At 48.0% G+C, this 13313-nt stretch overlaps 1 protein-coding gene across 1 annotated transcript in view; it reads left to right on the top strand.

The window, feature by feature from the left end:
* CSMD2 (CUB and Sushi multiple domains 2) overlaps positions 1 to 13313 on the top strand; it is a gene marked incomplete at both ends in the record, with an annotated part of 546906 nt that overhangs the window by 355574 nt on the left and 178019 nt on the right. Inside the window, 5 exon segments of the mRNA XM_081308594.1 lie at positions 3371 to 3509; positions 4400 to 4587; positions 5554 to 5742; positions 5926 to 6042; positions 12178 to 12393. Of these exon segments, the coding sequence (XP_081164720.1) occupies positions 3371 to 3509; positions 4400 to 4587; positions 5554 to 5742; positions 5926 to 6042; positions 12178 to 12393 (849 nt within the window).

The raw sequence follows: 13313 nt of genomic DNA on the forward strand, positions 1-13313 counted from the left end.
TATTCAGTAGATTCCTATTGCTAAAATTTGAGCTGTTCTCATTCTTTTGCTATTACAAATAGTGCTGTCTTGTATAGCCTTGTGCAAATAAATGTGTATTTTTTTCTTTTTTTACATTTGCCAGCAGATCTTTGGGACAGAGTTCTAGAAATAGAATTGCTGTGTCAGAGAGTAAATGCATATGAATTTTGCTGTTTATTACCACATTTCTCTCCATAGGGGCCTGCCATTTTTTATTTCCACCAGCAAATCACCAGAATTCCTGGCTTTTGCAGCCTCTATGACCTCAAACTTTGGGTGTTGCCCACCTGATGGATGAGAAATAATGTCTCATTATAGTTTTAGAATGAATCGTTCTTATTAAAAATGAAGTTGAGCATCTTTTCAAGTGTTTAAGGGACATTGCATTTAGAATCCTCCCCTCCAGATCCCAGCCCAGCAACTACCACTCTCCCTGCAGTATCAAGACGAACAACAGGAAGTGAAGAACTGAGTTAATAGAGAGGTCATTTGACACTCACAGGAGCAGAAGAAGAGATTAACTAAGAGAACTAATGAAGCAGTGGAGCAGATAAAACCAACTGGTGTCCACCAAAGGAAGGGGCTATGTTTCCCTCCCTCAGGTTATGGGAGGGTTGTGTTGAGACAGATGCCCAGCGTGGAGAGTGCTGGGGAGGCAATAGTGACTTGGGTAGTCCAGGGATTCCTGGAGATTAACTACAGAGGTCACAGTTCAGCAACCAGAGATGCTGAGCCTGTGCTGATCTATAGCTGGGAAAGAGCCTCAGCTCACTGCTGAGACCCAGTGCCTGCCTGAGAACCTTGGGACGTAGCAACAGGCACAGCTCCCCCACCTTCAAGGTCTAACATGTCCATTGAAGGAGGAGAGAGGAAGCATTAGGAGGTTCAGTGAGATGATAGATGGGTTTTGAAAACTGGTGTTCCCCAGAAATGACAATACACATATGTGGTTTATTCCCTCAATGCTGATGATGTAAGTAATGTGTCATTACTTAGTCTCTATGCCTCCATTCACCAAAATGGGGTAATGACCCCCTTCTATGTAATGAAGACCATAATGTGTGTGCCTTTTATCATTGCAGTTGTCACTCAATAGTACACATCAAGTCCTAGCACTTGGTGAGCTGTCCAAACACTTGCAGAGGGACTTGGAGACAGAGGTCTCAAGGTTAAGTCTCAGCTCCAACTTCAAGAGCTCAGTGTCCTTGATCTAGTGTCTCAACTGGCTTGGCCTTATTTTCTTCCCCTGGAAAGTGGGGATAATGACTTCACAAGGCATGTGCATTTAGATGTGATAATACACGTGAAGAGCTGACAGCTCCTTTTGTCATCATCATCATCATCATCATCATCATCATCATTATCTTTGTTAAAGTTCCTAATATAATTTTTATTAAGACTATTGATAACTATTTTAGATAATTCCAGAAGGTTATAGAATTGAGAAAAGAAGAATGGGGTGCATTTGGTGGTATTCTTTTTTAAAAAATTTACTATTCTTTTTAGATATACATGACAGTAGTAATATGTACTTTGACATATTATACATACAAGGAGTATAACTTATTCTAATTAGGATCCCATTCTCATAATTGTACATGATGTGGAGTTTCACTGTTCATGTATTCATATATGAACAGAGAAAAGTTGTATCTGATTCATTCTACTCTCTTACATATTCCCATTCCCCCTCCCTTCCCTTCATTCCCTTCTCAGCCACAGAGAATGAGATCAGGGCATTTGCTGGTAAATGGATGGAACTGGAGACTATCATGCGAAGTGAGATAAGCCAGTCCCAAAATACCAAGGGCCAAATGTTCTCTGTGATGTGTGAATGCTAACACAAAATAAAGAGAGGAGGGAAGAACAGAAGTTCATTTGGCTGTAATCTATGAAACTGGTTACCTGGAGAAATCTACAAAATTTTGCAAAGAGAGCAGCACCCTGTAGCTCATTTAACTCTTTCTTAGTTCTGCTAAGGAATGTTCTGGCCTCCCGTAGCTCCTCAGTAAGACGGTCCAAAGGAAACAGGGGTTCCTTTAAAACCAGGAGGCTGCTTATACTATGATCCTGGTTCTCTGCTGCCCCAGTCTGAATTCAGACTCTATGACTTGCAAACCCCCAGCCAGTTCCTGAACCTCCAGACACCTCAGCTTCCTTAGGAGCTAATAATTGTGCCAGCCTCACAGGAGCATTTGTTTCCTGAAGAGTGAACCTGATTATGTGTGCATCTGAATGTGTGATGTGAAGGGAGCGCTTGATCCGGGACAGTGGTGCTGACAGAGGTGACAGCCTTAGCGGTGGGTGGTGATGCCACCCTCATCATCAGCCCTGAGCGGGTAGACTGAAAACAGACAACCCCCGAAGAACAGGATGGCCGAAGAACAGGATCACCCAGCACTTGAGCTCTGTAGTTCAATTCAGGTGAACAGCGGATCTGCTCGTTGGAGTCATTTAAAGGTCCAGGCAGATGGTCTGCCATCTTGACACTGCTTCCATTGTGGAGAGACAGGAAACAGGGCAAGTCGTGCCCTGGTTCCTACTGTTTCCTCCTTGGCGTGACACGCAGCTCTTCTGCTCTCATTTTATTGGTCCAAGCAGTCACGTGACCTTGCTTCCACTTCCAAAGGGTGGGCCATGAAATCTACTGTGGGCCCTGGAGGAAGAGTCCTGGAATGGCCCTGATGTCCACCACAGGAGCCAGGATCTAGTTTCAGGGTCAGGCAGGAGTGACGGGAAGATGCAGGTGAGAATGGGGGAGCTGAGTGAAGGGAGGCCAAGGAAAGCAGAGGACAGGCCAAGGAAAGGAGAGGACAGCGTCTTGTGGAGTTGCTGCCGTGGCTACACTGATCCATCCTTTCATTCATTTATTCCATAGTCATAGACGACTGTGGGCCAGGCACTGTGTTAAATTCTGGGGATACCAAACTGTGAAGAGATCAGTATCAGTGCCTGCACCCCAAGCTGAGTGGGGTCTGGCCGCTCACTCCCTAGTGTGGATAGGAGGAGGTAGGCCCAACAATGTCTCTGCCTCAGGCCTGACAATTGAGTAAGGAACAGAGAAAAAGCCAGTGTGACCCAGATTTCGCTGCACTTCTGCCCTTCCAGACTGAGTAAAGGGCTTTGTTTAAAGGATTCTTTTCATTTCTCCCCTCTGGCCTTTAATAAACCTCCCAATGACGTAACTCGGCCCATCATGAAGGTTCCGACAGGCAAAACTCACAGTTTATGGTTTATGTAACTCTCCCTAAAAACAGAGACGATCCTTGTTGGCTGGTCTAGTGGATAGAGATGTATTCTTATTCATTTGTCCCCCAAGAACGCGGCTTCTCTCCCTCTGTCCTCCCAGCTCCCTGCGGTGGCCACCTGACTTCGCCCAGCGGCACCATCCTCTCTCCGGGCTGGCCCGGCTTCTACAAGGACGCGTTGAGCTGTGCCTGGGTGATCGAAGCCCAGCCAGGCTACCCCATCAAAATCACCTTCGACAGGTGCTGGGCACCACGGCCTGGGGGAGGGGGCGAGGGAGTGAGGGGAGGGGCAGACGCCAGTACTGTTAAGGCACCGTCAGAGGACACTGGGGCCAACTGCCCTTGGGGGAGGACTCCCTGGCTTTGCCCTTGGGCTTGGCTTGTGCTGTGGGGGTCCTGTGACTGGACAGGGGAGAAGGCTGGGCTCTCACTGGGGATGCCAAAGCCTGCCCTTCTCTTAACCCCCAAGGATGGAGAGTGGCAGATGGACACCATCAGATGTTGAAGCCAGGCACGGCATCCAAACTTCTAATAGGAATGTGGTCTTCCTGACCTTGGTCCCAAATCCTCCACATGCCCCACGTCTACTCCCACCCTGCCTCTGCCCCTCAGTGGGAGATATGGATACAAACTTCTTCTGGACAAAGCAACCATGACCTGAAACAGCAGTCTGCAAATTTTTCTGGGAAGGAGCAGATAGTAAATCTGCTAGGTTTTGGGGGGTTTTCTTGCTCACTTTCAGATCTCTGGTGCATATTATTTTTTGCTTCTTCGTTTTCAAACATCCTTTACCAAATGTAACAAACATTCTTAGCTTCAGGCTGTATGCCATGTTTGGGGCTTTAGTTTATTGACCCCTGGCCTAGGAGCTAGGCCTGGCGCCTCGAAGGCTTAAGAACCCAGGCCGTAGAGAAGATTGGAGAGCGGCGTCTGACCAAGGAGGACGAAGGGCGAAGCTCAGTAGAGAAGGTCCTTGCCATATCACTAGTAAATGTGTCCAAATTATATTAAAAGACCCCAGCCTGCCAAACTCTGGGTGTCTGAAGCACTGAGTCAGGTAGGGTTTTCATCATTTGCAAATTAATAAGCCTTGGGTTTCTCAAGAGGTCTTCACTTGCGTCATTTGACAGATTTAAAACTGAGGTCAACTATGACACCCTGGAAGTACGAGATGGACGGACATACTCAGCGCCCTTGATCGGGGTTTACCACGGGACGCAGGTCCCCCAGTTTCTCATCAGCACCAGCAACTACCTCTACCTCCTCTTCTCTACAGACAAGAGCCACTCGGACATCGGCTTTCAGCTCCGCTATGAGAGTGAGTCTCATGGGGTAGGAGAGGGAGGCAGATGACAAGGTTGGCTCAGGTGGGTGAAGGGACCTGGGGCTGTGCACCAGGGAGACCAGATCCAGCCATCCCTTGGCACTCCTGGCTAGGCTGTCCCCTTTGGAAGGTACTCCCTTACTCTCAGCATCACTCAGGGATCATAGGAGCTAAGAGTTGCTCATGACCTTCGTGCCAGATCCCATGTTCATACTCCATGCCCTCCTCTGGGTGCAGGTGACTGGGTGCCACAGCGCCGGAGACTCTGGGGACAGAGTATTTGATGAACCATGAACTTGAAGTGGAATGGCAGCTCTTACTCACACTGCCCTCTCACATCATCTTCTGCACCTCTCCCCTTGATTTAAAGGATCGATGTCACTGCAATTCTTTGCAGACCAAAGTAGAAAAGATTGGAAGCACCATGAGGACAGGGTCATTTCTTATTCATGTTTATATCCCTAAGCCTTAGCCTAGCACCTGCACCACAGCTGATGCCCAGCTAATGTTTATTAATGAATGAACCCACAAGCAAGTGATCTCCTATTCAAGAGAGAAGTCTTCAAGCCAGGCCCCATGGCCCACACCTGCACTCCCAGCTACTCAGGAGGCTAAGGCTGGAGGATTGCAAGTTGGAGGCCAGCCTCAACAACTTAAAGAGACCCTGTCTCAAAATAAAATCAAAAGGGTTGGGGTTGTAGCTCAGTGATAGAGAACTTGCCTGGCGTGTGCAAGGCCCTGGCTTTAATCCCTAATACCATAATAATAATAATTTTTTTAAAAAGGAAGAAAAAGAGATAGGTCTTTAGACAGCCTCTCCACAAAAAAAATAATGGCCACATTTCATGAGTGCTAATAGCAACTTCAGCCTTTTGTAAATCCCTCCTCTCTGTGGGTCGGCTGGTGCCCCTCAGTGGGGGCGGTGCACATTCTATTCCAGCTGTGACCTCTTTCTTCCAGCGATCACACTGCAGTCAGACCACTGTCTGGATCCAGGAATCCCTGTCAATGGACAGCGTCACGGGAATGACTTCTATGTGGGCGCTCTGGTGACATTCAGCTGTGACTCGGGCTACACACTGAGTGACGGGGAGCCCCTGGAGTGTGAGCCCAACTTCCAGTGGAGTCGCGCTCTGCCCAGCTGTGAAGGTGAGGCCCGTCAAAGGGCACACGCCTTTCCTGCCAGGAAAACCAGGAGCTGAGACGGCCACTGATTCCCGGACCCACAGGGAAGATGGAGGCTTGGGGAAGAGGCGGGGCAGCGGGTACCTAGAGCACGTGGCGTAGCTCCCTGAGCCACTCTGGTCTTCACTGCCCTCTTCCCTTCTGTAGCTCTCTGTGGTGGCTTCATTCAAGGCTCCAGTGGGACCATCTTGTCACCAGGCTTCCCTGACTTCTACCCCAACAACCTGAACTGCACTTGGGTTATCGAAACCTCGCATGGCAAGGGTAAGTGTTTGGGCGGATATTGGGAAGTGACCCAAGGTCAGGCCCTAAGCTCCCAGGTCAAGGCAACCTCAATGGGGATTTCCCTAGAGAGTGATGTGTAAGCACAGTCTGAATATTTCTCAGCAGAACCTTCTCATCTCTTTGAGTCACAGAACTCATTCAATAAATATTGTTGAGAATCCAAAATTGCCCAAGAGATCATACTGGTAACCAACCATGGAATCCATCCCATCAGGGCCAGGAGTCCTCTCTAAAGCACCTCCAGTGGGGATGTCTCCCACCCGTTCCACAGTGGTCACATATTTTTGATAGTTCATTTCCCTCCTTATAGCCTATTAGGTGGCTCTGAAACCCATGTCCCTGTCCTATGTCCTGGAAGAACAGAGGGCACCTCTGCTTCCTCCACCTCGTGTCACCCCTTCAGATTCTGAACACGGGGATCCCCTTCTCGTGTAGCTCAGCTCTTCCCCGAGTGACATGCATACATGTTCCTCCTGCGCTGTTGCCCCAGCTTCCCTAACCTAAGTGGTCTTTGGGAGTCCAAGTTCAAAGTCAGGGTACTGATTATAAATAAGCATTAGTTAACATACTCTTTCATCCAACAAATATGCTTTAAATGCCACCCATGTGGAAGACACTGGGGCTGCGGGAACCCCACAGGTGTGGAAGGTTATTCCAGAGCCTCTGTAGGGTGCTGTCTCCTGCCCCTGTACAGTCTGGCAATGTTAATGCTGAGTTAATGCCAAGGCTCCACCCCAGAGGCATTGATTCTCTATGTTGGGGGTAGAAACCAGGCATGTACATTTTGAGGACATTTTGTCAGTCACTCCGAGGCATGCCTTTAATTAAGAACCTCTAATCTAGAAGAATTAACCAGGAAAAAGAAGAGCCCCGGGAGAGGGGGAATGAAGTGGAAGAATACCCTTTCCAGATATTCAAATGTTGTTATGGGCTAAGAAAAATGTGAGTAGCATGGCAGGAGTGCAGGAGTGGACATTCAAATCTGTGAGGGACGATAAAGATCCAGAAACAACCCCCCCCCCCCGTGTGTGTGTGTGTGTGTGTGTGTGTGTGTGTGCACGCGCATGTGCTTGTGGATGAGAGAGAGGGAGACAGACTTCAGCATATGATTAAAGTGTCATTTCATTTGAAGAAAAGAATTTAATAAATGGTGTTAAAACAGTGAGCTTAACCATTGGGGAAAAGATCTTAATGAAATCAACCAAATTATGCTATGTCCATGAACAATGAATCCCACTTTTATGTATAATGTATAATTAAAAGACACAAATTAAAAAAAAAGTAGAAGGGAGACCAGTAGAGTAAGAGGAAGAGGATCAAGGGGAGGGAGGAGAGAAGGGAAAGGGGAGGTACTGGGGAATTAGACTGATCAAATTATGTTATATGCATGTACAAATATGTCACACTGAATATCACTATTGTGTATGATTACAATGCCCCAATAAAAAAATTTAAAAAGATTTAAAAAAAATACAATCTATACTTTATACATTTAGCCACACAAATGCCAGCACTAGGAAAACATGGATCTCTAACCTCAGCTGAGAAAGCACCTTCTGGAACACCCAAAGCAGAATCTGCGAAGGCAAAGACTGTTAGATTCAATTAAGTAAAACTTTAATAGGATTTATGTAAAGAAAGCTCCATAAAAAATGCAAAGTCGAATAGTAAATAGACAAAAATATTTGCAATATATATAATTGACTGAGTATTACCGGCCTGGTGCATACAGAGCTCTTCAGAATTTCTAAGAGAAAGAAGCCTGGCCCACCAGCCTGCAGAAAGAGCAAAACTATAAACAAATGCTTCCTAATTGCAAAAACACAAATTGAAAAATATCAACCCCATCAATAATGAAAGAAATGCAATTTCAGCTGGTAGCAAAATCCCATCTTCCTTTTCAAGTCATCAAAGAAAAGCTGTACTGTGGGGAAAGGAGGAGAAACGCAGGCCCTTCCTCCTCACCTGGTGGTTTGGTAATAGGAATCAAAAGTCTTCAAAAGATACATGCCTCTAGACATGCAATTCCACACACTGGAATTTACCTGCAGAAAATAAGTAAAACCACACATTTAGATTTAATAGCCAAAGTGTCCCCTAAAACATTTATTTATGATATTGAAAACTTAGGGACGATTCAAATGGGCATCTGTAAGAAAGCATGAAATAAACATACAGTTGTATGTTGGGTGAACAGACTGCTAGGCTGCTGACATGGATTGTCCCTGAACACTCCAGCTAGGGAATGGTCATGGAATGAAATACTAGGAAAAATGGGAGAAAATATTTGCAGATCTATAGAAGTAGTGGCAAAAATTGTTAAGAAACAAAGCTTGCTAAAAGATAGGTTTTGCTAAGGAGGATATTTGCACAGAAAATGGTCTAAAAGATTTACCCAAAGATTTTAACACTAGTTTTCTCTTATTATTCTCATTTTTGTTTTTTTTCCTGATTTTGAGCAATAAATATATATTGCATGTAAAATATGCTATTGTACAAAAAAAAAGAAAATTATTTCTAGTTTCATCATGTGTACTTAAGAGCTTTACTTTGGTCTAGATGAGCCCTTCCCTGGCCAGGTCTCAGATGTCCCAGAGCTTCTCCAGGCAAGGCAAGACCCTCCGGGCAGTCCAGGGAAGCCCCCCAGAGTCCTTGGAGGGACAACCTCTGTGGTCATGATTTTCTGTACAGGAGCAACTGAGATCATCAGGGTGAATGATCCTGTATGTCTTTGCCTAGAAGTCAGTGTAGCTCATCAACTACTTAACAAATGCTTATTGACGCCTGCCCTCAGGAGTTTATGGTCCAGGGCTAGACAGACAGCCTAAACACAGAGCTCAGAGCAGCAGCATCTGTGTAGTGGAACACACATCTGCAGCCTGGCCCAGGGAGTTAGGCAGGAGGCCTGGATCTGAGACATAAGCTTGTCTTCCAGAAGGAACAGGAATTAGCTAGGATGAAATGTGCTCCCGCAGAGAATCAACAATCATGCCCGAATAAGTGACTGCTTCTTCTCAGAACCCTGACTTCCCCTAACCCTTAGCACAGGGCCCCAGGGCTTAACGCAGTGAGCCAGGCCCTTCAGCCTGCCTTGCCTTTCTGGGCCTCATGCTGAGCCCTCCAGACAGAGTTGGGCCTCCACAGGCCTTTGTTCAGGCCCTGGAGCTTGCCAAGTTCTTTCTTCTCTGGGGCCCTGCACTTTTGTCTGAGTTCTCTCTTCCTCTCGAGGGGGGTATGGCGGTTCCTATTCCCTTTGCTTGACCAGCTCTTCAACTCTCCATGCTTGCTTCCTCTCACCAGCCTCTCCTGACCTCCCCTCTCCAGCATCCAGGTTGAGCTTCCCTCCTGGGGAGCTCCCACAGACCCCCGTTCTTCCCCAGACCTCACCCCACTTGAACTTTCACCACCTGCCCACAGACCTGAACTCTCTTGCTTCCTGCAGTTATGCCTGCCCAGCTCCACACCTGGCACCCAAGGAACCCCAGGGGTATTTGGAGACATGCGTCTGACCCCAGATCCTTCCACTCAATCTCTGCTCCTAATATGTTGGGTGAACAGACCGTAGGCTGCTGACTTGGATCGTCCCCGAACACTCCAGCTGGGGAAATTCTAAACTTTAGGAAACTCAGAATTGCCCAGCTGGCCACTCCTAGGGAGTGGGCAGTTCAGGAGGCTGGAGAATGTGCCCTTGCAGAGACCCCAAGACTGCAGCTTCTTAACCCACAGGGTCATCTGGGGCTGGGCTGAGCCGAGCAGAAAACACCTGTGGGTGCTCACCTGATGAGGGCCAGGGCTCCAGGCTTTGCATATGCCATCCCAATGTGCCACCTGTGAGGGAGGGATCAGCATCCACACGTGCTGCTAAGGACACACACATGCAGTTCTGGATGCAGGCCTTCAGCTGGTAGACAGGCGTTTGATCCCTGCCTTTCCTGCCCTGGTGCAGGGTTGATATCACTCCTACTGTTCTGCCCAGTTCACTCCAGTGTGTACATCTGTCACACCAAATCTGGATTCAAACTCCAACATGGGACCTCTCTGTTTCTGTGACAATGTCTTCATTTTCTCACAACGGCCAAAACAGCCCCAAGCAATCAGCACAGCTGGGAACCCCAGGGGTTTCATCTAGGTTGTTTGCTCATCCTTAGAATCCCTGCCAAATGTTTACTCCTTCCGAGGGGCTGTATTTGCACACTAGAAGAACAGTGCAAAGCTTGGTGCTTCATCCTGCTACTGTATCTGACCCGCTCTCCACCCAACCTGATGTTCTAGCAAGGACATACATTTCCCAAGCTCAGTAGTTATCTGCACACATGTTTGTGTGTCAGGAGTATAGCACACATGGAGGCACACATGTCCACACGTCTCCTCTGCACATGCTCACATCTCTTACGCCAAGGATCGTGTCCCTATGTGAAGCCCTCAAAGCAGAGTTCCCTGTCCTTCCTCATGCCCCATGCTGGATTCTCACCATTGATGCATCTGTCTCCTCTGTGAAACCAAAAGATGTTTCTCTTCTTAAGCACTTGGCTTGGTACTTGGTAGGTGCTTAAGACCCATATCCTTGAACAAATAGATACATGATTGCATCTCGATTGCCTGCAAACCAGTAATTTGCAAACCACAACCTACCACCTCTGCTAGGTTATGTCTCTCCAAACCCTACTCAGAGAAGCTCCAATACTCCAGGATCACCAGATCTTATCCACAGGGAGGCAAGAATAATAAAACTTTTAAAATGCTCTATTACAGGCTTGGCTCCATCATCATTTATTAAAACTTCATCAGTAATTATCTAGGAAAGTATTTCTCAAACTTTTAGGTGCCTATAAATCAAACAGAGGTGATTCTGCATTTCTAGCAAGCTGGTCATGGACCACACTTTGAGTAGCAGCTAGGCACAGCACTCCCAGTCTAACAGTGCACCTTTCCTGGCACCATCATAACATATGTCCCCATGAACACAGACTTGTTGGAGGCCATGCATTGACGTCTGTATCCAAGCAAATACAGCTGCTGCCACCTGGACAAGTTTGAGAGCTGCTTTGGGTGTTAAGTTCCTGCTGCTCCATAACCTTACTCACTACCGACCCTCTCACCACCTGCCACCCTCCCACCTGTCTCCTTTTGTGGCCTAAGAGGCGACATCCTGGAGTGGCTCAGCAGTGAGGCCTCAGCTGCCCAGCTCTACCACCTGCCAGCTGAATTACCCTGGACAAATGACTTCATGCCTTTGTGCCTCATTTTCCCCTAGTGTCGTCGTAGGACAAATGAGGCTGGACACCCGAGGAATTTTCAGGAAGCAGCTTCATTTAAGTCCCTCCCACAAGCCCCGTCCACACTGGTTCAGTGCACATCAGCCCACATTCCAACTGTTCTTCCGGCCTCCTCTTCTTCCACTTCATCCTCCTCATGGTCACCAACATCTTACTGGAACTGAAATTTGATGTACTCTGGATAGGACAGCTTCTTGTGACCTCCAGAACAGTGACTGACTGGCCCCGCCTACCTTTCCAGCCTCAGTTCCCAGTTATCTCCCACCACAAAGCCTTGGGAGGGACAGCTTCTCTGTCCCTTGACTTGGGCTGGTCCTGTATCTAGGATGTTCTTTCTTACCTTCCCCAGTTAACTCCTGTGTTTCTGAAGCTGCCCCCCACTCCCCGCTTCCTACTGTGAAGGGCTGTCCATGCCGCCCCCTGGCACGCTGATCTACATTTCCTTATAGTTTTCATCATTCCATTTTGTAGCCATTTGTCTAATGCCTCGTGAATCCCCTTGCACTTCACCCTGGATCCCAGCCATAGGACATATTCAACAAATATGCAAATATTTGCTGGATGAATTAATGACTGGCTATGAAGCATCCTCTCAAACTGAGCCATAAATCCCCCTTTCACATGCTGACAACCATAAAGAGCTGTCCATCTCCCTGCCTGGATCTTCGGGTCATGGCAAGTTCAGGTCCATTCACTGGTATGTTGATCCACAGATGCTTGTAGTTGGACACGCTGACAGGTAGGTGCAAATTGGAAAGGTCTGGGCAGGTCCTGCCTCGCCACTGGGCTGCTTCAGCCGCCTCCCGCGGCCAGCTGGACCCCTCTGGTCTCTCTGCAGGTGTGTTCTTTACCTTCCACACCTTCCACCTGGAGAGCGGCCACGACTACCTCCTTCTCACCGAGAACGGCAGCTTCACCCAGCCCCTGAGGCAGCTGACCGGCTCCCGGCTGCCCGCACCCATCAGTGCCGGGCTCTATGGCAACTTCACGGCTCAGGTCCGCTTCATTTCCGACTTCTCCATGTCCTACGAAGGATTCAACATCACCTTCTCAGGTACAGGGTGTGGGTGTCCCTGGGGAGAGGAGACCGCTACACCATTCTCTCTCTCCCTCTGCTGCCAGTCTCTGGTCTTCTAGTAGATGTACAGTAATCACTCCCCTGTCTCTGAGAGAATGACCTCAATGCTACAGCTAAAGATATTTCGGTTAGATCCATGGAAGAACTTCCGTATAATGGTCTTGGAAGGAATTAGCAGGTTCCTTGAGGAATCTCCTACTCTGATTCAGGATTTGCTCTGAACATGACCTACCCAGCTGATGGCTTCAAATAGCTCCTAGTGGATTCACAAATGTCCCTTCCTGCCCTAGTAATTCCAAATTCTTCTCCTGATTCCACTTCCACTATTTTACGACTCCAGTAATTAACAAAGAAGAAGAAAGGGTGTGAAATTAACATACAGGAGTGTTTTAGTCTCATTTGGGTGCTTCTTCATCAATGCTAATTTTGTAGTAATAGATATTTATCTCTGTGTCTAGGAATCCTGAAAAGAAACCTCTTTCATTTGGCATTCAGGGAAACATGTCCCCATGTGAAGCCCTCCTCCCCCCGCCCCCCATGCTTGTCCCAAGGTGCCCCAGGGCCCCCTAACCCACCCCTACCTTCAGCAAGAGCAGGGAAGCCAGATGGATTCCTCCCAGGATGGGCAGGAGATGTCAGCCTCTAAGGAACAGGGATGTGGCCCAGCTTAGCCCTAACACCCCCCACCCGGCCCTCAGGCAGAAGCCACCTGCCATGTTCCAGGGCAGTCCTGGCTGATGGGACATACCCAACCAGTGTACCTCAACTCAAATGAGAGAGATGCTCCTCCTCCACACAGCCCCAGAGGACTGCATCCCAGAAGGGAGATGCCCTGGAGGACAAGAGACAGTCATTTCTATGCTGTCTCTAGAAGCACCAGGCAGGTCCCTGGCCCA

This window comes from Spermophilus citellus, assembly GCF_964194105.1.
Source record: "Spermophilus citellus genome assembly, chromosome: 9".
NCBI classification, from domain to species: Eukaryota; Metazoa; Chordata; class Mammalia; order Rodentia; family Sciuridae; genus Spermophilus; species Spermophilus citellus.